The sequence below is a fragment of the Oncorhynchus kisutch genome, unplaced genomic scaffold (genome assembly GCF_002021735.2).
Source record: "Oncorhynchus kisutch isolate 150728-3 unplaced genomic scaffold, Okis_V2 Okis09a-Okis19a_hom, whole genome shotgun sequence".
NCBI lineage: Eukaryota > Metazoa > Chordata > Actinopteri > Salmoniformes > Salmonidae > Oncorhynchus > Oncorhynchus kisutch.
Genome location: NW_022261985.1, coordinates 8,393,463 through 8,416,168, shown reverse-complemented (window position 1 = coordinate 8,416,168; position 22,706 = coordinate 8,393,463). Strand labels below are relative to the sequence as shown.

At 42.8% G+C, this 22,706-nt stretch overlaps 2 protein-coding genes across 7 annotated transcripts in view; one reads left to right on the top strand and one right to left on the bottom strand.

Annotated features, from left to right (window-relative positions):
- LOC109887255 (bestrophin-3-like) overlaps positions 1-8,002 on the top strand; it is a 21,465-nt gene extending 13,463 nt beyond the window's left edge. For 2 of the 6 annotated variants that reach the window (XM_031815530.1, XM_031815531.1), the window contains 5 exons: positions 2,263-2,415; positions 3,764-3,844; positions 4,004-4,155; positions 5,399-6,373; positions 7,889-7,991. In XM_031815530.1, coding sequence (XP_031671390.1) covers positions 2,263-2,415; positions 3,764-3,844; positions 4,004-4,155; positions 5,399-6,356 — 1,344 coding nt within the window. In that variant the 3' untranslated portion in view covers positions 6,357-6,373; positions 7,889-7,991. Of the gene's footprint in view, positions 1-2,262; positions 2,416-3,763; positions 3,845-4,003; positions 4,156-5,398; positions 7,008-7,888 lie in introns of those variants that run through there. The other 4 variants (XM_031815529.1, XM_031815533.1, XM_031815528.1 and 1 more) reach the window with 4 other exon arrangements.
- Positions 6,562-22,706, bottom strand: LOC109879517 (cathepsin E-like). The gene is made up of 9 exons (XM_031815534.1): positions 22,589-22,706; positions 22,058-22,238; positions 21,680-21,797; positions 21,142-21,260; positions 20,149-20,348; positions 11,364-11,489; positions 10,514-10,658; positions 7,896-7,994; positions 6,562-7,025 (listed from the first exon to the last, which is right to left on the bottom strand). Exons 1-9 carry the CDS (start codon positions 22,645-22,647, stop codon positions 6,825-6,827), a joined length of 1,248 nt encoding a protein of 415 aa, XP_031671394.1. The 5' UTR covers positions 22,648-22,706; the 3' UTR covers positions 6,562-6,824.

Below are 22,706 nucleotides of genomic sequence, written 5' to 3'. Positions count from 1 at the left end.
TCTCTCCCCTACTGGGCAGTAAGCCCTGTGCTCCTCTCTCTCCCCTACTGGGCAGTAAGCCCTGTGCTCCTCTCTCCCCTACTGGGCAGTAAGCCCTGTGCTCCTCTCTCCCCTAGTGGGCAGTAAGCCCTGTGCTCCTCTCTCCCCTACTGGGCAGTAAGCCCTGTGCTCCTCTCTCTCCCCTAGTGGGCAGTAAGCCCTGTGCTCCTCTCTCCCCTACTGGGCAGTAAGCCCTGTGCTCCTCTCTCTCCCCTAGTGGGCAGTAAGCCCTGTGCTCCTCTCTCCCCTAGTGGGCAGTAAGCCCTGTGCTCCTCTCTCTCCCCTACTGGGCAGTAAGCCCTGTGCTCCTCTCTCCTCCGTCTCCCCTCTCTCTCCCCTAGTGGGCAGTAACCCCTGTGCTTCTCTCTCCTCCGTCTCCCCTCTCTCTCCCCTACTGGGTAGTAAGCCCTGTGCTCCTCTCTCCACCATCTCCCCTCTCTCTCCCCTAGTGGGCAGTAAGCCCTGTGCTCCTCTCTCCTCTGTCTCCCCTCTCTCTCCCCTACTGGGCAGTAAGCCCTGTGCTCCTCTCTCCCCTACTGGACAGTAGCCCTGTGCTCCTCTCTCCCCTACTGGGCAGTAAGCCCTGTGCTCCTCTCTCCCCTACTGGGCAGTAAGCCCTGTGCTCCTCTCTCCCCTACTGGGCAGTAAGCCCTGTGCTCCTCTCTCTCCCCTACTGGGCAGTAAGCCCTGTGCTCCTCTCTCCCCTAGTGGGCAGTAAGCCCTGTGCTCCTCTCTCCCCTACTGGGCAGTAAGCCCTGTGCTCCTCTCTCTCCCCTACTGGGCAGTAAGCCCTGTGCTCCTCTCTCTCCCCTACTGGGCAGTAAGCCCTGTGCTCCTCTCTCCCCTACTGGGCAGTAAGCCCTGTGCTCCTCTCTCCCCTACTGGGCAGTAAGCCCTGTGCTCCTCTCTCCCCCTCATGCGGTTCCACCCAGCTGTGGACAGGGAAGATGACGTCCCTTTGTGATGAGCACCTCCAGAGCAGCTTCCTGTAACACCACATGATGATTACAGAGTAATGGATGGGGCAGCAGGACCCCAGGGTAGGAGGGGTTCTCTATAGCCATTGGCTAATTGGGTAGCTGCCCTCTATCTCTCTGCGGTCTGCACAAATTGCCAGTGTGACCTCTGGCGAGTCAGTGACATCTGTTGACAGTTTCCTGCGTGTTCTAATGACCTGCTCAGGGACATCTGTTGAAAATGAGCTTTTGCAGTAATGTTGACTAAAGGTCCCTGTAAAACTAAATGTATTAGAGTAAAGTTTCATGTGACGTTTGTAGACTGATTTGTTGCTGTTCATTGACATTGTGTTTATTGACACTGTGTTTATTGACACTGTGTTTATTGACATGGTGTTTATTGACACTGTGTTTATTGACTGTGTTTATTGACATGGTGTTTATTGACACTGTGTTTATTGACATTGTGTTTATTTACATGGTGTTTATTGACATGGTGTTTATTTACATGGTGTTTATTGACATGGTGTTTATTGACATGGTGTTTATTGACATGGTGTTTATTGACACTGTGTTTATTGACTGTGTTTATTGACATGGTGTTTATTGACACTGTGTTTATTGACACTGTGTTTATTGACATTGTGTTTATTGACATTATGTTTATTGACACTGTGTTTATTGACACTGTGTTTATTGACATTGTGTTTATTTACATGGTGTTTATTGACACTGTGTTTATTGACTGTGTTTATTGACATTGTGCTAATTGACATTGTGTACTTGTAAATAGCTACAAAGACAACCTGTGGAACCATGCTCTCTATTTGTCTCTCCAACTCTCCTTCCCTCTCTCTTCTCTCCCTCCCCCGTCTCTCTCCCCATCTCTTCTCTCCCTCCCCCGTCTCTCTCCCCCTCTCTCCCCTCTCTCTTCCCCTCTCTCCTCTCTCTAACTCTCCTTCCCTCTCTCTTCTCCCCCCCCTCTCTCTCCCCCCCCTCTCTCTCCCCATTTCCCCTCTCTCCCTCCTTCCTCTCTCTCCCCATTTCTCTTCTCTCCCTCTCTCTCCCCATTTATCTTCTCTCCATCCTTCTCTCTTTCCATCTCTTCTCTCTCCCTCCCCCTTTCTCTCCCCCTCTCTCCTCTCTCCCTCTCCCCAACTCTCCTTCCCTCTCTCTTCTCTCTCCATTTCTCTTCTCTCTCCCCCTTTCTCTCCTCTCCCTCCCCCTTTCTCTCTCTCCTCCTCCCCTCCCTCTCTCCCCTCTCCAGGTAGTAACCCTGGCCGTCTACACCTTCATCTTTGCCTGTATTATTGGTAGACAGTTCTTGGACCCAGCTCAGGGTTACCCAGGTCATGACCAGGACTTTTACGTTCCCATCTTCACTATGCTACAGTTCTTCTTCTACTCTGGCTGGCTCAAGGTATGACTGACTGACTCACACACACACACCAGCTGGCTCAAGGTATGACTGACTGACTCACTGAATCACACACACACACCAGCTGGCTCAAGGTATGACTGACTGACTCACTGACTCACACACACACACACCAGCTGGCTCAAGGTATGACTGACTGACTCACTGAATCACACACACACACACCAGCTGGCTCAAGGTATGACTGACTGACTCACTGAATCACACACACACACACACCAGCTGGCTCAAGGTATGACTGACTGACTCACTGAATCACACACACACACACCAGCTGGCTCAAGGTATGACTGACTGACTCACTGAATCACACACACACACACCAGCTGGCTCAAGGTATGACTGACTGACTCACTGAATCACACACACACACACCAGCTGGCTCAAGGTATGACTGACTGACTCACTGAATCACACACACACACCAGCTGGCTCAAGGTATGACTGACTGACTCACTGAATCACACACACACACACCAGCTGGCTCAAGGTATGACTGACTGACTCACTGAATCACACACACACACACACCAGCTGGCTCAAGGTATGACTGACTGACTCACTGAATCACACACACACACACCAGCTGGCTCAAGGTATGACGCACACACACACACACACACACACACAGTTGCTATTGTAGTCTAGCTGGCTCATGTTCCTGTCCTCCACAAACCTTTTTGCCTTTTGGTTTCAACCAGGGAAATTAGATGCCGGTCATCAAACCACAGTACTGTGGATAACAATGCTGGGGTTGTGATGTTATTATGAAGGTCTTGTGAGAGGGAATGTGTGGTTGCAGAGTGTACAGTGCTGGGGTTGTGATGTTATCATGAAGGTCTTGTGAGAGGGAATGTGTGGTTGCAGAGTGTACAGTGCTGGGGTTGTGATGTTATCATGAAGGTCTTGTGAGAGGGAATGTGTGGTTGCAGAGTGTACAGTGCTGGGGTTGTGATGTTATTAGGAAGGTTTTGTGAGAGGGAATGTGTGGTTGCAGAGTGTACAGTGCTGGGGTTGTGATGTTATCATGAAGGTCTTGTGAGAGGGAATGTGTGGTTGCAGAGTGTACAGTGTCAGTACACAATGTCTGTACAGCTGCTGCACCATGTCTGACAATCAATTTCATTGGTTAAAAATTGGGATTTGTCAGGAAGTATGGAACCCAAATTCTGTTGACAGTAAGATTATCTATGCCTTGTGTGATATTAAATTTGTCAACCAATGTTGTAATCCCTGATGTCACATGACTGCCTGTTGTTTGACATCACTCCCGTATCAAGACATTTGTCTGGGATAATGAGCAGTGATGTGAGAGGTCCTTCTCCTTCAGGTTGCTGAGCAGCTCATTAATCCATTTGGGGAGGATGATGACGACTTCGAGGCTAACTGGTGTATCGACAGAAATCTGCAGGTTACTTTCAATCAATCAATCAATCAATCAACCAAACATGTGTTGCAAAGTGCCTTACAGTAACCCAGACTAGTTTTCATGTCTTTTCCAAGCCGATGTTATTGATTGATCTGTCATTTGTGCCAATCGATCATTCAGTCAATACCTGTGTTGTCTCAGGTGTCGTTGATCGCTGTGGATGAGATGCACATGAACTTCCCTCCGATGACTAAAGACATTTACTGGAACGACTCTGAGGCTCTGCCTCCCTACACCCTGGCTGCTGCAGACTACTGCATACCCTCCTTCCTCGGATCCACCAGAGAGTTGGAGTGAGGACATGACAACACGGCACGCACGCACGCACGCACGCGCACACACACACACACACACACACACACACACACACACACACAAATGTATACTCAAGTCCTACGTATGCAAGGGCACGTGTGTAAAAACTCCCATCTCTCCTCAGCTAGATATCTGTCTGAGAGAAGATGGACAAGAGGGCATGACTAGAGAGGATACAGCTTATGTGTCAAATTGACACATTTTATCTAACCCTAAACCTTTTCCAAGTCTCGTGTTGCCATACCTTCAAAATCACATTGTTTTTTTCCTAACCTAATTCTCCTAACCTGCTACGAAAAGTCAATTCTGGTCAATTCTGACGAGCTGTATACTGTCTAGTCAAAACCATCACTATTCACTAATATCCATAACCTGTATACTGTCTAGTCAAAACCATCACTATTCACTAATATCCATAACCTGTATACTATCTAGTCAAAACCATCACTATTCACTAATATCCATAACCTGTATACTGTCTAGTCAAAACCATCACTATTCACTAATATCCATAACCTGTATACTATATAGTCAAAACCATCACTATTCACTAATATCCATAACCTGTATACTATCTAGTCAAAACCATCACTATTCACTAATATCCATAACCTGTATACTATCTAGTCAAAACCATCACTATTCACTAATATCCATAACCTGTATACTATCTAGTCAAAACCATCACTATTCACTAATATCCATAACCTGTATACTATCTAGTCAAAACCATCACTATTCACTAATATCCATAACCTGTATACTGTCTAGTCAAAACCATTACTATTCACTAATATCCATAACCTGTATACTATCTAGTCAAAACCATCACTATTCACTAATATCCATAACCTGTATACTGTCTAGTCAAAACCATTACTATTCACTAATGTCCATAACCTGTATACTATCTAGTCAAAACCATCACTATTCACTAATATCCATAACCTGTATACTATCTAGTCAAAACCATTACTATTCACTAATATCCATAACCTGTATACTATCTAGTCAAAATCATTACTATTGACTAATATCCATAACCTGTATACTATCTAGTCTAATGTATTCACTAATATCCATAACCTGTATACGATCTAGTCTAAAGTATTCACTAATATCCATAAACTGTATACTATCTAGTCTAACGTATTCACTAATATCCATAACCTGTATACTATCTAGACTAAAGTATTCACTGTAATATCCTCTATCTTTCAGTCTATCGGGCATTTTTCAGTTCGGAGAGGCAGACAAAATGGACATTCACAGACAGGACAGCCACAACAGCAATCACAACTTCCGTCATGGTCGTCAAACGTCAGTCCTGGGGCACGTGCGTAGGCTTCTCAGCGTCCAGGATCCCCCAGAGCTCGTTCCTCCTCGGCCCTCCTTCAAACGTCACAGCAGTGAGGCCTTCTTCCCCTTCAGACCTGACTCCCATGACTACCCTGGATCAGACGACCAGGCCTCCCCAGGACCTGATCACTCTCTGTTCCCCAGACCCAACCTCTTTAACTCCCATAACCCCCTCTCGACCAACCACCCTCTGGATACGCTACGGGAGGTTAGCAGTACTCTTTCTTCCCTGGACACTGAGCCCCGTACGCCGTCCTTCACAGACCTGCCTCAGTGGGTGGTAAGTCCACCTGCTTCTTCTGATGCTCATGGGGATAGTGGTTATGGGGGTGATGGAGGGACGTGTGGGGCGTTATCTGGGGCTCCACAACCCCTGAATCATATAGAGGCCTTCTCCCAACAGACAGGGCATGAGCAGGCCTCAAGTAAGCCTGGGACTCCAGTAGATCTGTCCCCCATTGTGGAGGCTCTGGCCCTGAACACGAATCAGGGCAACAGCTGTACCCAACCGAGGCCCAAGAAGTTGAGCTGGAACATCCCCAAAGACTGGTGTAAGCCACAGAGACGTCAACTGTCCTTCCAGTTCTCCAGACAGGGCTCAAAGAGCTCCCTGCACAGCCTGCCTAGTCCTCAAGGCCTAGGGAGGAGGAGAGGCCGAAACACTTCCACAGCCCTCCACTTTCCTGCTGAGCCTGCCCAGTTCCAAGCACTGCAAGTCCCAGAGACAGACATTCTGGAGTCCAATGGTCATGAGAGTGACAAGAAGGACACCAATGACAGCCAAGAGAACAAGGACAAGTCACAATCGGAGAAGTCGTAATGTTCTCCTGACTTACAGTACATATCGACCTGCTGTGCCCTAGTATGAGTCACTTAACAGGATCTCTAAGGGTGTACCCAGCATTATTATAATTTACATCCTAATAAACATAAAGTGTTTGTTTTATAATCAAATATAATTTATTCAGTCATCGTTCACTGTTAATCATTGTACTCACAAAATGATGCAACAAAAAAACACCTGATTGAGTTTAAACAATTATTTATTACATTTAGTAGAATGGAAATGCATGAATTTTTCTCAAAAGATGCCAGACAGCCACTGATAATGCTGGACAGACAGCCTTTCAGCCTTCCCATGAAGCACTTCAGTCTCAGTGATGATGACAGGAGGTGCAGCATGGTGATTCCATGCATCGCTTCATCCACTCTTTCACTATCCTTCCTTCCTTCCTCCTATCATCCATCCATCACTCCCTACTTCCATCGCTCCCTTCCCACCTCCCATCTATGAATCCATCTCTGCATCCAATGTTGCATAGCGTGTGTGTCTGGCCTTAGCGAAGCCCACCCTGTCCTGTCCCCGGTCATATATACTATAGTAATCAGAGAGGAACACGTCCCCTAGGATCCACAGAGGATCCGTCGAGGAGTGCAGATCCTCCCCCTGGAACCCACTGAAACAGATCTCATGATCACCCATCAACTCCTGAAGAGAGGGAGGGAGGAGGAGGGAGGGAGGGAGGAGGGAGAGGAGGAGGGAGAGGAGGAGGGAGGAGAGAGGGGAGGGAGAGGAGGAGGGAGGAGAGAGAGGAGGCGGGAGGAGAGAGGGGAGGAGAGAGGAGGAGGGAGGAGGGAGGAGAGAGGAGGAGGGAGAGGAGGAGGAGGGAGAGGAGGGGGGAGGAGAGAGGAGGAGGAGGGAGGAGAGAGAAGGAGGGAGGAGAGAGAGGTGGAGAGAGAAGGAGGGGGAGGAGGAGAGAGAGGAGAGAGGAGACAGGAGGAGGGAGGAGAGAGGAGAGACAAGGAGGGAGAGGAGAGAGAGAGGAGGAGAGAGAAGGAGGGAGAGGAGGAGGGAGGAGAAAGAGGAGAGAGAAGGAGGAGGGAGAGGAGGAGGGAGGAGAGAGAGAGGAGGAGAGAGGAGGGAGAAGGAGGAAGAAGGAGAGAGAAGTAGAGAGAAGGAGAGAGAAGAAGAGAGGAGTGAGAGAGAAGGAGAGAAGGAGGAAGTAGGGAGAAGAAGAGGAATGGAGAGAAGGAGAGAGAAGTAGAGAGAAGGAGGGAGAGAGAAGGAGAGAGGAGGGAGGAGAGAGAAGGAGAGAGAAGTAGAGAGAGAGAAGGAAGGTAAAGGAGGGAGAGAGTGAGTGTGTCAGAAATATGACAACAATCATAACAACCACTCATCAAAGACCATATGTTTTTTGACACAGGCCTACCGTACGACACAACAAAATGTATATCTATAATTTATACTGAAATGATTATCACACACAAGTTAAAGTATATACTGTAATACTATGTATGCCGAAATCTGGAAATATCTCACTTGTCATGTTCATTCACTGTCTGTTGGACCAGTACCCACCCTTTTGACGTAGGACTCAGCAGTGAGCACGTATTCCACCCCGTTGAGCGTGATGGTCACCTGGGGCAGGCTGGAGATTCGGGCGCAGTCAATCAGGTACTGCAACACATTTTCCTCATTGAAAAGCATTGAAGAGAATTGGTATTGAGCCTCGTGCAGCCCCTGTAACTCTACAGAGACGGGCATGGAATGGGGACACTTCTCCAATGGAGGTGGGGGTCGCTCCTATCACTAGTAGTAGTAGTAGTAGTAGTAGTAGTAGTAGTAGTAGTAGAAGCAGTAGAAGTAGTAGCAGCAATAGTAGCAGGATTAGCAGCAGTAGTAGTAGTAGCAGTAGTAGTAGCAGGATTAGTAGTAGTAGTAGTAGCAGTAGTAGTAGTGGTGGTAGTAGCAGTAGTAGTAGCAGGATTAGTAGTAGTAGTAGTAGTAGCAGTAGTAGTAGTAGTAGCAGTAGTAGTAGTAGTAGTAGCAGCAGTAGTAGCAGTAGTAGCAGTAGTGGTAATAATAGTATTTTGCAGTAGTAGTAGCTGTAGTAGTAATAGTAGTAGTAGCAGCAGCAGTAGTAGCAGTAGTAGTAATAGTAGTAGTAGCAGCAGTAGTAGCAATAGTGGTAATAGTAGTATATGCAGTAGTAGTAGCAATAGTAGTACTAGTAGTAATAGTAGTAGTAGCAGCAGTAGTAGCAGTAGTGGTAATAGTAGTATTTGCAGTAGTATTAGCTGTAGTAATAGTAGTTGTTACATCTGCTCCTGCCACACCTACTTCTCATCCTGAACCTCCCTAAACCTGGCACCACTCCCCAGTGCTCTCTCCCTCTCTCTCTGTGTGTATGTGATTGTGTGAGTGGAGACAGGTCTGCTGGAAGCAGAGCAGAACCCTACAAATCAAGAACCCTACAAATACTCAGCCCTGCCACTTCCATGCTGCCAGATCGTAGCCTCTACTCAGTCAGTCTGCATTTCAAGCTGTTTGTTCTTGCATAGATTTTCTTATCCTGTTTTTCCCTAGCCTCACGCTGCTTTTTCTCTCCACTACAGTCCTGTCTGCTCTGACTCAGGTACCTGTCTCCAGTCCTGTCTGCTCTGACTCAGGTACCTGTCTCCAGTCCCGTCTGCTCTGACTCTGGTACCTGTCTCCAGTCCCGTCTGACTCTGGTACCTGTCTCCAGTCCCGTCTGCTCTGACTCAGGTACCTGTCTCCAGTCCCGTCTGACTCTGGTACCTGTCTCCAGTCCCGTCTGACTCTGGTACCTGTCTCCAGTCCCGTCTGACTCTGGTACCTGTCTCCAGTCCCGTCTGCTCTGACTCTGGTACCTGTCTCCAGTCCAGTCTGCTCTGACTCTGGTACCTGTCTCCAGTCCCGTCTGCTCTGACTCGGGTACCTGTCTCCAGTCCCTCGTCTTCTCAGTCCTGCTTCCCTGCCCTGGATCCCTGCTCTACTGCTTCAATGTATTCCGCTCCAGACCAGCTTACACGGATCCTAATCTCCTTGCCCCCCAGGCTCAACCGTAAGGCTCTCCAGAGGGTAGTGAGGTCTGCACAACGCATCACCGTGGGCAAACTACCTGCCCTCTAGGACACCTACACCACCCGATGTCACAGGAAGGCCATAAAGATCATCAAGGACAACAACCACCCGAGCCACTGCCTGTTCACCCCGCTATCATCCAGAAGGCGAGGTCAGTACAGGTGCATCAAAGCTGGGACCGAGAGACTGAAAAACAGCTTCTATCTCAAGGCCATCAGACTGTTAAACAGCCACCACTAACATTGAGTGGCTGCTGCCAACACACTGACTCAACTCCAGCCACTTTAATAATGGGAATTGATGGAAATTGATGTAAAATATATCACTAGCCACTTTAAACAATGCTACTTAATATAATGTTTACATACCCTACATAATTCATCTCATATGTATATACTGTATATCATCTACTGCATCTTTAAGTAATACATGTATCACTAGCCACTTTAAACTATGCCACTTTGTTTACATACCCTACATTACTCATCTCAGATGTATATACTGTACTCTATTCCATCTACTGCATCTTGCCTATGACGTTCTGTACCATCACTCATTCATATATCTGTATGTACATATTCTTTATCCCTTTACACTTGTGTGTGTAAGGTAGTAGTTTTGGAATTGTTAGGTTAGATTACTCGTTGGTTATTACTGCATTGTCGGAACTAGAAGCACAAGCATTTCGCTACACTCGCATTAACATCTGCTAACCATGTGTATGTGACCATTAACATTGCAAAACTACCATTCCAGTATTTTACTTGCTATATTGTATTTACTTTGCCATCATGGCCTTTTTTGCCTTTACCTCCCTTCTCACCTCATTTGCTCACATTGTATATAGACTTGTTTATACTGCATTATTGACTGTATGTTTGTTTTACTCCATGTGTAACTCTGTGTCGTTTTATCTGTCGAACTGCTTTGCTTTATCTTGGCCAGGTCGCAATTGTAAATAAGAACTTGTTCTCAACTTGCCTACCTGGTTAAATAAAGGTAAATAAATAAATAAATAAATAAACATCTGCTAACCATGTGTATGTGACAAATACAATGGATTTGATTAGTATATAACGTTATAATATCACCTCTCCAATGGAGGTGGGGGTAGCTCCTATCAGCTGTTGTAGAGCGAGGATGTCACGGTTGGGGCCGATGATGAGAGACGTGCCTGTATCAACGATGGCCTGACAGCCGCGGGGACAGAAAGTCAAGGCTCCCTGGACCTGTATACTACAGTGGAAGAGGTGGAGGAAAACATGTGTTCAGAACTACAGGGAGATGACCTTTTTACAAGAATTCAACCTCTAATTTGGCTGCCATTTTGGTTTACTAGGATACAGCAACAAGGTGAGACGAAAGGGACTTTTCTGACCAGCATCCCATTGACTTCCTAACTAGCCAAAACCTGCCCCTAACCTAACCCTTAACCCTGCCCCTAACCTTAACCAAACCCTTAACCCTGACCCTAACCTTAACCAAACCCTTAACCCTGACCCTAACCTTAACCAAACCCTTAACCCTGACCCTAACCTTAACCAAACCCTTAACCCTGACCCTAACCTTAACCTAACCCTGACCCTAGAATGATATGAGTTATCCTGGTTCTGACCCAGTTTGACCGAGGGACAACATGATATGAGTTATCCTGGTTCTGACCCAGTTTGACCGAGGGACAATATGATATGAGTTATCCTGGTTCTGACCCAGTTTGACCGAGGGACAACATGATATGAGTTATCCTGGTTCTGACCCAGTTTGACAGCGGGACAACATGATATGAGTTATCCTGGTTCTGACCCAGTTTGACCGAGGGACAACATGATATGAGTTATCCTGGTTCTGACCCAGTTTGACAGAGGGACAACATGATATGAGTTATCCTGGTTCTGACCCAGTTTGACCGAGGGACATGATATGAGTTATCCTAGTTCTGACCTGGACATCTTGATCTGCCAGTAGCTCTTCAGGGTAACAGGGTTCCAGTTGATGGGTCCACTGTAGAGCGCCTCGTCCATCCCTCCTAGCAGCAACTCTCCCTCTGGGTCCCTCGGCATCTTACTCCTGGAAGCAGAAGCAATCAAATTACGATGGGAAAATGGATCAATTCTACTCCTCTAGATCAGTAGGGGAGAGTGGGATTAGTCAAGTCACACTTGTTTCAAGGAAACAATAGACAAAATGTATTTTAAAAATATATATATATACAGTGCCTTGCGAAAGTATTCGGCCCCCTTGAACTTTCGATCCATCGCTCTAACCACTAGGCTACCTGCCGCGCCATAGTGGTTAAGGGTGTATGCTTGAATCCCTGAGTCGAATAGGTGAAACATGTGTTGATGTGCCTTCGAGCAAAAGGCCCTTAACCCTAATCTGTAACTCACTCTAGATTAGAGTGTCTGTTTATTGACTCGATTAGAGTGTCTGTTTATTGACTGGATTAGAGTGTCTGTTTAATGACTGGATTAGAGTGTCTGTTTATTGACTGTTTATTGACTAGATTACAGTGTCTGTTTATTGACTGTTTATTGACTGGATTAGAGTGTCTGTTTAATGACTGTTTATTGACTAGATTACAGTGTCTGTTTATTGACTGGATTAGAGTGTCTGTTTATTGACTGGATTAGAGTGTCTGTTTATTGACTGGATTAGAGTGTCTGTTTATTGACTGGATTACAGTGTCTGTTTATTGACTGGATTAGAGTGTCTGTTTAATGACTGGATTAGAGTGTCTGTTTATTGACTGGATTAGAGTGTCTGTTTATTGACTGGATTAGAGTGTCTGTTTAATGACTGGATTAGAGTGTCTGTTTAATGACTGGATTAGAGTGTCTGTTTATTAGAGTGTCTGTTTATTGACTAGATTAGAGTGTCTGTTTATTGACTGGATTAGAGTGTCTGTTTATTGACTGGATTAGAGTGTCTGTTTATTAGAGTGTCTGTTTATTGACTAGATTACAGTGTCTGTTTATTGACTGGATTAGAGTGTCTGTTTATTGACTGGATTAGAGTGTCTGTTTATTGACTGTTTATTGACTGGATTAGAGTGTCTGTTTATTGACTGGATTAGAGTGTCTGTTTATTGACTGGATTAGAGTGTCTGTTTATTGACTGGATTAGAGTGTCTGTTTATTGACTGGATTAGAGTGTCTGTTTATTAGAGTGTCTGTTTATTGACTAGATTACAGTGTCTGTTTATTGACTGGATTAGAGTGTCTGTTTATTGACTGGATTAGAGTGTCTGTTTATTGACTGTTTATTGACTGGATTTGAGTGTCTGTTTATTGACTAGATTACAGTGTCTGTTTTATTGACTGGATTAGAGTGTCTGTTTAATGACTGGATTAGAGTGTCTGTTTATTAGAGTGTCTGTTTATTGACTAGATTACAGTGTCTGTTTATTGACTGGATTAGAGTGTCTGTTTAATGACTGGATTAGAGTGTCTGTTTAATGACTGGATTAGAGTGTCTGTTTATTGACTGGATTAGAGTGTCTGTTTATTGACTGGATTAGAGTGTCTGTTTATTGACTGGATTAGAGTGTCTGTTTATTGACTGGATTAGAGTGTCTGTTTATTGACTGGATTAGAGTGTCTGTTTATTGACTGGATTAGAGTGTCTGTTTATTGACTGGATTAGAGTGTCTGTTTATTAGAGTGTCTGTTTATTGACTAGATTACAGTGTCTGTTTATTGACTGGATTAGAGTGTCTGTTTATTGACTGGATTAGAGTGTCTGTTTAATGACTGGATTAGAGTGTCTGTTTATTGACTGGATTAGAGTGTCTGTTTATTAGAGTGTCTGTTTAATGACTGGATTAGAGTGTCTGTTTATTGACTGGATTAGAGTGTCTGTTTAATGACTGGATTAGAGTGTCTGTTTATTGACTGGATTAGAGTGTCTGTTTATTAGAGTGTCTGTTTAATGACTGGATTAGAGTGTCTGTTTATTGACTGGATTAGAGTGTCTGTTTAATGACTGGATTAGAGTGTCTGTTTATTGACTGGATTAGAGTGTCTGTTTATTGACTGGATTAGAGTGTCTGTTTATTGACTGGATTAGAGTGTCTGTTTATTGACTGGATTAGAGTGTCTGTTTATTAGAGTGTCTGTTTAATGACTGTTTATTGACTAGATTACAGTGTCTGTTTATTGACTGTTTATTGACTGGATTAGAGTGTCTGTTTAATGACTGTTTATTGACTAGATTACAGTGTCTGTTTATTGACTGGATTAGAGTGTCTGTTTATTGACTGGATTAGAGTGTCTGTTTATTGACTGGATTAGAGTGTCTGTTTATTGACTGGATTACAGTGTCTGTTTATTGACTGGATTAGAGTGTCTGTTTAATGACTGGATTAGAGTGTCTGTTTATTGACTGGATTAGAGTGTCTGTTTATTGACTGGATTAGAGTGTCTGTTTAATGACTGGATTAGAGTGTCTGTTTAATGACTGGATTAGAGTGTCTGTTTATTAGAGTGTCTGTTTATTGACTAGATTAGAGTGTCTGTTTATTGACTGGATTAGAGTGTCTGTTTATTGACTGGATTAGAGTGTCTGTTTATTAGAGTGTCTGTTTATTGACTAGATTACAGTGTCTGTTTATTGACTGGATTAGAGTGTCTGTTTATTGACTGGATTAGAGTGTCTGTTTATTGACTGTTTATTGACTGGATTAGAGTGTCTGTTTATTGACTGGATTAGAGTGTCTGTTTATTGACTGGATTAGAGTGTCTGTTTATTGACTGGATTAGAGTGTCTGTTTATTGACTGGATTAGAGTGTCTGTTTATTAGAGTGTCTGTTTATTGACTAGATTACAGTGTCTGTTTATTGACTGGATTAGAGTGTCTGTTTATTGACTGGATTAGAGTGTCTGTTTATTGACTGTTTATTGACTGGATTTGAGTGTCTGTTTATTGACTAGATTACAGTGTCTGTTTTATTGACTGGATTAGAGTGTCTGTTTAATGACTGGATTAGAGTGTCTGTTTATTAGAGTGTCTGTTTATTGACTAGATTACAGTGTCTGTTTATTGACTGGATTAGAGTGTCTGTTTAATGACTGGATTAGAGTGTCTGTTTAATGACTGGATTAGAGTGTCTGTTTATTGACTGGATTAGAGTGTCTGTTTAATGACTGGATTAGAGTGTCTGTTTATTGACTGGATTAGAGTGTCTGTTTATTGACTGGATTAGAGTGTCTGTTTATTGACTGGATTAGAGTGTCTGTTTATTGACTGGATTAGAGTGTCTGTTTATTGACTGGATTAGAGTGTCTGTTTATTGACTGGATTAGAGTGTCTGTTTATTGACTGGATTAGAGTGTCTGTTTATTAGAGTGTCTGTTTATTGACTAGATTACAGTGTCTGTTTATTGACTGGATTAGAGTGTCTGTTTATTGACTGGATTAGAGTGTCTGTTTAATGACTGGATTAGAGTGTCTGTTTATTGACTGGATTAGAGTGTCTGTTTATTAGAGTGTCTGTTTAATGACTGGATTAGAGTGTCTGTTTATTGACTGGATTAGAGTGTCTGTTTAATGACTGGATTAGAGTGTCTGTTTATTGACTGGATTAGAGTGTCTGTTTATTAGAGTGTCTGTTTAATGACTGGATTAGAGTGTCTGTTTATTGACTGGATTAGAGTGTCTGTTTAATGACTGGATTAGAGTGTCTGTTTATTGACTGGATTAGAGTGTCTGTTTATTGACTGGATTAGAGTGTCTGTTTATTGACTGGATTAGAGTGTCTGTTTATTAGAGTGTCTGTTTATTGACTAGATTACAGTGTCTGTTTATTGACTGGATTAGAGTGTCTGTTTATTGACTGGATTAGAGTGTCTGTTTATTGACTGTTTATTGACTGGATTAGAGTGTCTGTTTATTGACTGGATTAGAGTGTCTGTTTATTGACTGGATTAGAGTGTCTGTTTATTGACTGGATTAGAGTGTCTGTTTATTGACTGGATTAGAGTGTCTGTTTATTAGAGTGTCTGTTTATTGACTAGATTACAGTGTCTGTTTATTGACTGGATTAGAGTGTCTGTTTATTGACTGGATTAGAGTGTCTGTTTATTGACTGTTTATTGACTGGATTTGAGTGTCTGTTTATTGACTAGATTACAGTGTCTGTTTATTGACTGGATTAGAGTGTCTGTTTAATGACTGGATTAGAGTGTCTGTTTATTGACTGGATTAGAGTGTCTGTTTAATGACTGGATTAGAGTGTCTGTTTAATGACTGGATTAGAGTGTCTGTTTATTGACTGGATTAGAGTGTCTGTTTATTAGAGTGTCTGTTTATTGACTGGATTATAGTGTCTGTTTATTGACTGGATTAGAGTGTCTGTTTAATGACTGGATTAGAGTGTCTGTTTAATGACTGGATTAGAGTGTCTGTTTATTGACTGGATTAGAGTGTCTGTTTATTAGAGTGTCTGTTTATTGACTGGATTATAGTGTCTGTTTATTGACTGGATTAGAGTGTCTGTTTAATGACTGGATTAGAGTGTCTGTTTAATGACTGGATTAGAGTGTCTGTTTATTGACTGGATTAGAGTGTCTGTTTAATGACTGGATTAGAGTGTCTGTTTATTGACTGGATTACAGTGTCTGTTTATTGACTGGATTAGAGTGTCTGTTTATTGACTGGATTAGAGTGTCTGTTTATTGACTGGATTAGAGTGTCTGTTTATTGACTGGATTAGAGTGTCTGTTTATTGACTGGATTAGAGTGTCTGTTTATTGACTGTTTTATTGACTGGATTAGAGTGTCTGTTTTATTGACTAGATTACAGTGTCTGTTTATTGACTGGATTAGAGTGTCTGTTTATTGACTGGATTAGAGTGTCTGTTTATTGACTGGATTAGAGTGTCTGTTTATTGACTGGATTAGAGTGTCTGTTTATTGACTGTTTTATTGACTGGATTAGAGTGTCTGTTTTATTGACTAGATTACAGTGTCTGTTTATTGACTGGATTAGAGTGTCTGTTTAATGACTGGATTAGAGTGTCTGTTTAATGACTGGATTAGAGTGTCTGTTTATTGACTGGATTAGAGTGTCTGTTTATTAGAGTGTCTGTTTATTGACTGGATTAGAGTGTCTGTTTATTGACTAGATTAGAGTGTCTGTTTATTGACTGGATTAGAGTGTCTGTTTAATGACTGGATTAGAGTGTCTGTTTAATGACTGGATTAGAGTGTCTGTTTATTGACTGTTTATTGACTGGATTAGAGTGTCTGTTTAATGACTGGATTAGAGTGTCTGTTTATTGACTGTTTATTGACTGGATTAGAGTGTCTGTTCATTGACTAGATTAGAGTGTCTGTTTAATGACTGGATTAGAGTGTCTGTTTAATGACTGGATTAGAGTGTCTGTTTATTGACTAGATTAGAGGTTGTTCATTGACTAGATTAGAGTGTCTGTTTAATGACTGGATTAGAGTGTCTGTTTAATGACTGGATTAGAGTGTCTGTTTATTGACTGGATTAGAGTGTCTGTTTTATTGACTGGATTAGAGTGTCTGTTTATTGACTGGATTAGAGTGTCTGTTTATTGACTGTTTATTGACTGGATTAGAGTGTCTGTTTATATACTGGATTAGAGTGTCTGTTTATTGACTGTTTATTGACTGGATTAGAGTGTCTGTTTATTGACTGGATTAGAGTGTCTGTTTATTGACTGTTTATTGACTGGATTAGAGTGTCTGTTTATTGACTGGATTAGAGTGTCTGTTTATTGACTGTTTATTGACTGGATTAGAGTGTCTGTTTATATACTGGATTAGAGTGTCTGTTTATTGACTGTTTATTGACTGGATTTGAGTGTCTGTTTATTGACTAGATTACAGTGTCTGTTTTATTGACTGGATTAGAGTGTCTGTTTAATGACTGGATTAGAGTGTCTGTTTATTGATTGTTTATTGACTAGATTACAGTGTCTGTTTATTGACTGTTTATTGACTGGATTAGAGTGTCTGTTTTATTGACTAGATTACAGTGTCTGTTTATTGACTGGATTAGAGTGTCTGTTTATTAGAGTGTCTGTTTAATGACTGGATTAGAGTGTCTGTTTAATGACTGGATTAGAGTGTCTGTTTAATGACTGGATTAGAGTGTCTGTTTATTAGAGTGTATGTTTAATGACTGGATTAGAGTGTCTGTTTAATGACTGGATTAGAGTGTCTGTTTATTAGAGTGTCTGTTTATTGACTGGATTAGAGTGTCTGTTTATTGACTGGATTAGAGTGTCTGTTTAATGACTGGATTAGAGTGTCTGTTTAATGACTGGATTAGAGTGTCTGTTTATTAGAGTGTCTGTTTATTGACTGGATTAGAGTGTCTGTTTAATGACTGGATTAGAGTGTCTGTTTAATGACTGGATTAGAGTGTCTGTTTAATGACTGGATTAGAGTGTCTGTTTAATGACTGGATTAGAGTGTCTGTTTATTGACTGGATTAGAGTGTCTGTTTATTAGAGTGTCTGTTTATTGACTGGATTAGAGTGTCTGTTTATTGACTGGATTAGAGTGTCTGTTTATTGACTGGATTAGAGTGTCTGTTTAATGACTGGATTAGAGTGTCTGTTTATTAGAGTGTCTGTTTATTGACTGGATTAGAGTGTCTGTTTATTGACTGGATTAGAGTGTCTGTTTAATGACTGGATTAGAGTGTCTGTTTATTAGAGTGTCTGTTTATTGACTGGATTAGAGTGTCTGTTTATTAGAGTGTCTGTTTAATGACTGGATTAGAGTGTCTGTTTAATGACTGGATTAGAGTGTCTGTTTATTGACTGGATTAGAGTGTCTGTTTATTGACTGGATTAGAGTGTCTGTTTATTGACTGGATTAGAGTGTCTGTTTATTGACTGGATTAGAGTGTCTGTTTATTGACTGGATTAGAGTGTCTGTTTATTGACTGGATTAGAGTGTCTGTTTAATGACTGGATTAGAGTGTCTGTTTTATTGACTGGATTAGAGTGTCTGTTTATTAGAGTGTCTGTTTAATGACTGGATTAGAGTGTCTGTTTAATGACTGGATTAGAGTGTCTGTTTATTGACTGGATTAGAGTGTCTGTTTATTGACTGGATTAGAGTGTCTGTTTATTGACTGGATTAGAGTGTCTGTTTATTGACTGGATTAGAGTGTCTGTTTATTGACTGGATTAGAGTGTCTGTTTAATGACTGGATTAGAGTGTCTGTTTAATGACTGGATTAGAGTGTCTGTTTATTGACTGGATTAGAGTGTCTGTTTAATGACTGGATTAGAGTGTCTGTTTATTAGAGTGTCTGTTTATTGACTGGATTAGAGTGTCTGTTTAATGACTGAACTGTAAAATGTACCCCATAACCGGGGTAAATTGTTCCAAGAAACCACTTTTTCTGGACAAACTATGTTTTCAAAACTGTAGTGTTTCCATTCATTCTGGTTATTTCTAGAGATACACAACATCCTGAAATATATGTAGATATCTTTGTTAGAAAGAAAACTATATTTCCCTTGACAGAGAAATACTAAATGTAAAAATGGCTAAATTTACCACACTCTCCCCGACCATTAACATCAAGTTTTAGCCTACAGTAACCTGTAGGTCTGTGTGCCTGGGTAGTGTCCTTTACCATCATCATCATCATCAATAACAACATCATGATGGGTAGACAGACAGATATACTCTGTGGTCCTGGGTAGTGTCCTTTACCATCATCATCAACATCAATAACAACATCATGATGGGTAGACAGACAGATATACTCTGTGGTCCTGGGTAGTGTCCTTTACCATCATCATCATCATCATCATCATCATCAATAACAACATCATGATGGGTAGACAGACAGATATACTCTATGGTCCTGGGTAGTGCCCTTTACCATCATCATCATCATCATCATCATCAATAACTACATCATGATGGGTAGACAGTCAGATCTACTCTGTGGTCCTGGGTCGTATATTTACCATCATCATCATCATCATCAATAATAACAACATCATGATGGGTAGACAGACAGATATACTCTGTGGTCCTGGGTAGTGTATTTACCTTCATCATCATCATCATCATCAATAACAACATCATGATGGGTAGACAGTCAGATATACTCTGTGGTCATGGGTAGTGTATTTACCTTCATCATCATCATCATCATCATCAATAACAACATCATGATGGGTAGACAGTCAGATATACTCTGTGGTCCTGGGTAGTGTATATGTGTTCTGTACCTACTTGCTGAGGTAGAAGGAGAAGATAGGTAGACAGTCAGATATACTCTGTGGTCCTGGGTAGTGTATATGTGTTCTGTACCTACTTGCTGAGGTAGAAGGAGAAGATGGGTAGACAGTCAGATATACTCTGTGGTCCTGGGTAGTGTATATGTGTTCTGTACCTACTTGCTGAGGTAGAAGGAGAAGATGGGTAGACAGTCAGATATACTCTGTGGTCCTGGGTAGTGTATATGTGTTCTGTACCTACTTGCTGAGGTAGAAGGAGAAGATGGGTAGACAGTCAGATATACTCTGTGGTCCTGGGTAGTGTATATGTGTTCTGTACCTACTTGCTGAGGTAGAAGGAGAAGATGGGTAGATAGTCAGATATACTCTGTGGTCCTGGGTAGTGTATATGTGTTCTGTACCTACTTACTCAGGTAGAAGGAGAAGATGGGTAGACAGTCAGATATACTCTGTGGTCCTGGGTAGTGTATATGTGTTCTGTACCTACTTGTTGAGGTAGAAGGAGAAGATGGGTTGGTCCACAGACTTCTGGTTCATGATGCTGTCGAAAACGGGTGTCCCCAGTTCCTCAGCCAGGGAGGGGTACCCCAAACCCAGCACCCCGTCAAACTTAGCCATGACAAAAACAAAACCTGGCTCGTACACCGACTCTCCGAACTCCTGGTTTTTCACCGTCAACGGGCCAATCTGGACAACCACAGGGACGTGTCAGGTGAATGAATGACTGTATATATGTCCTCCCACACCTGATAAACTAGTTAACGTTGGACAACCACAGGGACGTGTCAGGTGAATGAATGACTGTATATATGTCCTCCTACACCTGATGAACTAGTTAACGTTGGACAACCACAGGGACGTGTCAGGTGAATGAATGACTGTATATATGTCCTCCTACACCTGATGAACTAGTTAACGTTGGACAACCACAGGGACGTGTCAGGTGAATGAATGACTGTATATATGTCCTCCCACACCTGATAAACTAGTTAACGTTGGACAACCACAGGGACGTGTCAGGTGAATGAATGACTGTATATATGTCCTCCTACACTTGATGAACTAGTTAACATTGCATTGTACACGTGATGCTGTTATACCAGCCAACGGCTCAACCCTTTCAAAACAATCACACCTTCTAAAGTAAACAAAGCATCAGTAAACAATGTTGCCCCCCACAAATGATGCAGCCCCCCCCCCCTCTATGGCAAGACCCATCATTCACCCACGTTTAGTTAAAATAGTGCCAGTGCTGTTAGAGACATCGCATATGAGACTAATGTATGATGGGAGACAGATCCACAGTCATCTCCCCGATTTCATCGTGGGGGACAATGATACATACCATCTAATGATATCATATGTGTTTAAGACAACATATTAGACAATCCCCACTAGAAGCTGAGCTGACAGAAACGACACTCTAATTAATTTGGGAAAGTGGGCAGTACAGGGATAAGGGCTAGGAATATTGTGTCACCTTGAGGACTTCCCTGCCCATGATGCCCAGCATGTGTCCCTTGCCATAGTGGATGCCAAACATCCTGCCGTCGTGGGTGAACGTGCTGGACTCAAAGGCCTTGAACTTGCGGTGCATGGCTGGAGAGAGAGAGAGAGAGAGAGAGAGAGAGAGAGAGCGAGAGAGAGAGAGAGAGAGAGAGAGAGAGAGAGAGGGTGGAACACAGTGACCTATAGAGGCTAGTCTGCTCTTGTCTGTGTCACACAGTCAGCAGATAAACACTGACTCTAGATAAACAGGAATACATTAGTCTGTTTGGAACAGATTCTAAAAAGATAGTATGGAGAAGGTAAATCTGTTTTATAGTGTGGTCCAGTCCCAAAAAACAGATTGGATTAAGCACAGAAATACAAATGTCTGTTTACCCGTAAACATGTCACATGACCATAATACATCTTGCTCTTTGGTACCATTCAGATAAACATGGTTGTTGTAAAATAGTTATTTTGTCCCCTAGGTGTAGGTTCCGTTAATCCCTAGCTGTGTTCTGAAGTCTCACCACAGGCCTCTGAGACGCAGTAAGAGGATGGGACCCACAGGTCAGACGATCCTGTATCAAACACTACGGTGAAGTTCTGTTTCGGTGTACCCAGGCTGATCAGTCCATAGTACTGGGCCTGGACAATCACACACAGGGAATACAATGGCGTTTTGTCCATTCGTGTATTCTGAAATCTATACAGTGTGTTGATCAACTCTTCAGAAATGTAGGAGGTCGGAGTTCAACACAGTGACACAATTTTAGTACAATACGTGTTTTTGATGTTTTTCAATATACTGAACTGAGGGTTGTTTTTCTCTCTCCATATAATACACCAGATACCACAACAGAGTCCCACTTCAATACAGCTATTCACTTCCATTCAGTCCCACTTACATCCATGAAGTTGTAGAGCCTCTCGCTGCTCTTACCCAGCCTGAGAGAGGGGATACCAGGGGGGTAACACTGGGCGTACCTCCGGTTGAACACATCAGGCTGGTGGTCCCTCATGAAGTCCTCCAGGCGATTGGAGGCTCTCAGCTGGGTACGCACAGAGAGCATCTGACGCAGGGGGATCCTGGACCGAACACACTCAGGTTGTTGGCCATACTGAGGTAGTTTAGATACAGTACACTTGTAGAAATTTTTCCATCCACCAGTAAGTCAGACTTTCGCCTGCTGAAGGTAATTTGTCCCCGATTGAAAGCCTCTTTCATTCCTCACTTACTTCTTATAATGATTCTAATCAGGGTCGGGACGGATTATATATTTTTGGGGTTAGGGGCCCCCTGGGAACGTGCCCGTTCTGTAATCCGAACCTGATTCTCAGGCATTACCATAAATATTCAAGTAAGGCAAAAAAAAAATTCAATTATCTTGAAAGGTTTTCAAACAAAGGCCAATTGTTTAGGATCTGTCAGTTCTTACCTGATTAGCCCATGTGCAGTCCAGGAACAGCAGATCAGCGTCAACACAGTCCACCTCATCCTGACTGGTAGTGTCTGTCAGTGGCTGCTGCAGACCAGACGCTCACTGAACACAGAGG

Excerpts from the sequence above, each read along its gene's own strand:
- LOC109879517 (XM_031815534.1), bottom strand. The coding sequence starts at position 22,647 with ATGAGGTGGACTGTGTTGACGCTGATCTGCTGTTCCTGGACTGCACAT. Across the intron at positions 11,490-20,148 it reads TTCTCCTTCTACCTCAACAA|GAGTAAGATGCCGAGGGACC; the intron begins GTAGGTACAGAA and ends TTCTGCTTCCAG. Across the intron at positions 10,659-11,363 it reads TGGCAGATCAAGATGTCCAG|TATACAGGTCCAGGGAGCCT; the intron begins GTCAGAACTAGG and ends CTTCCACTGTAG.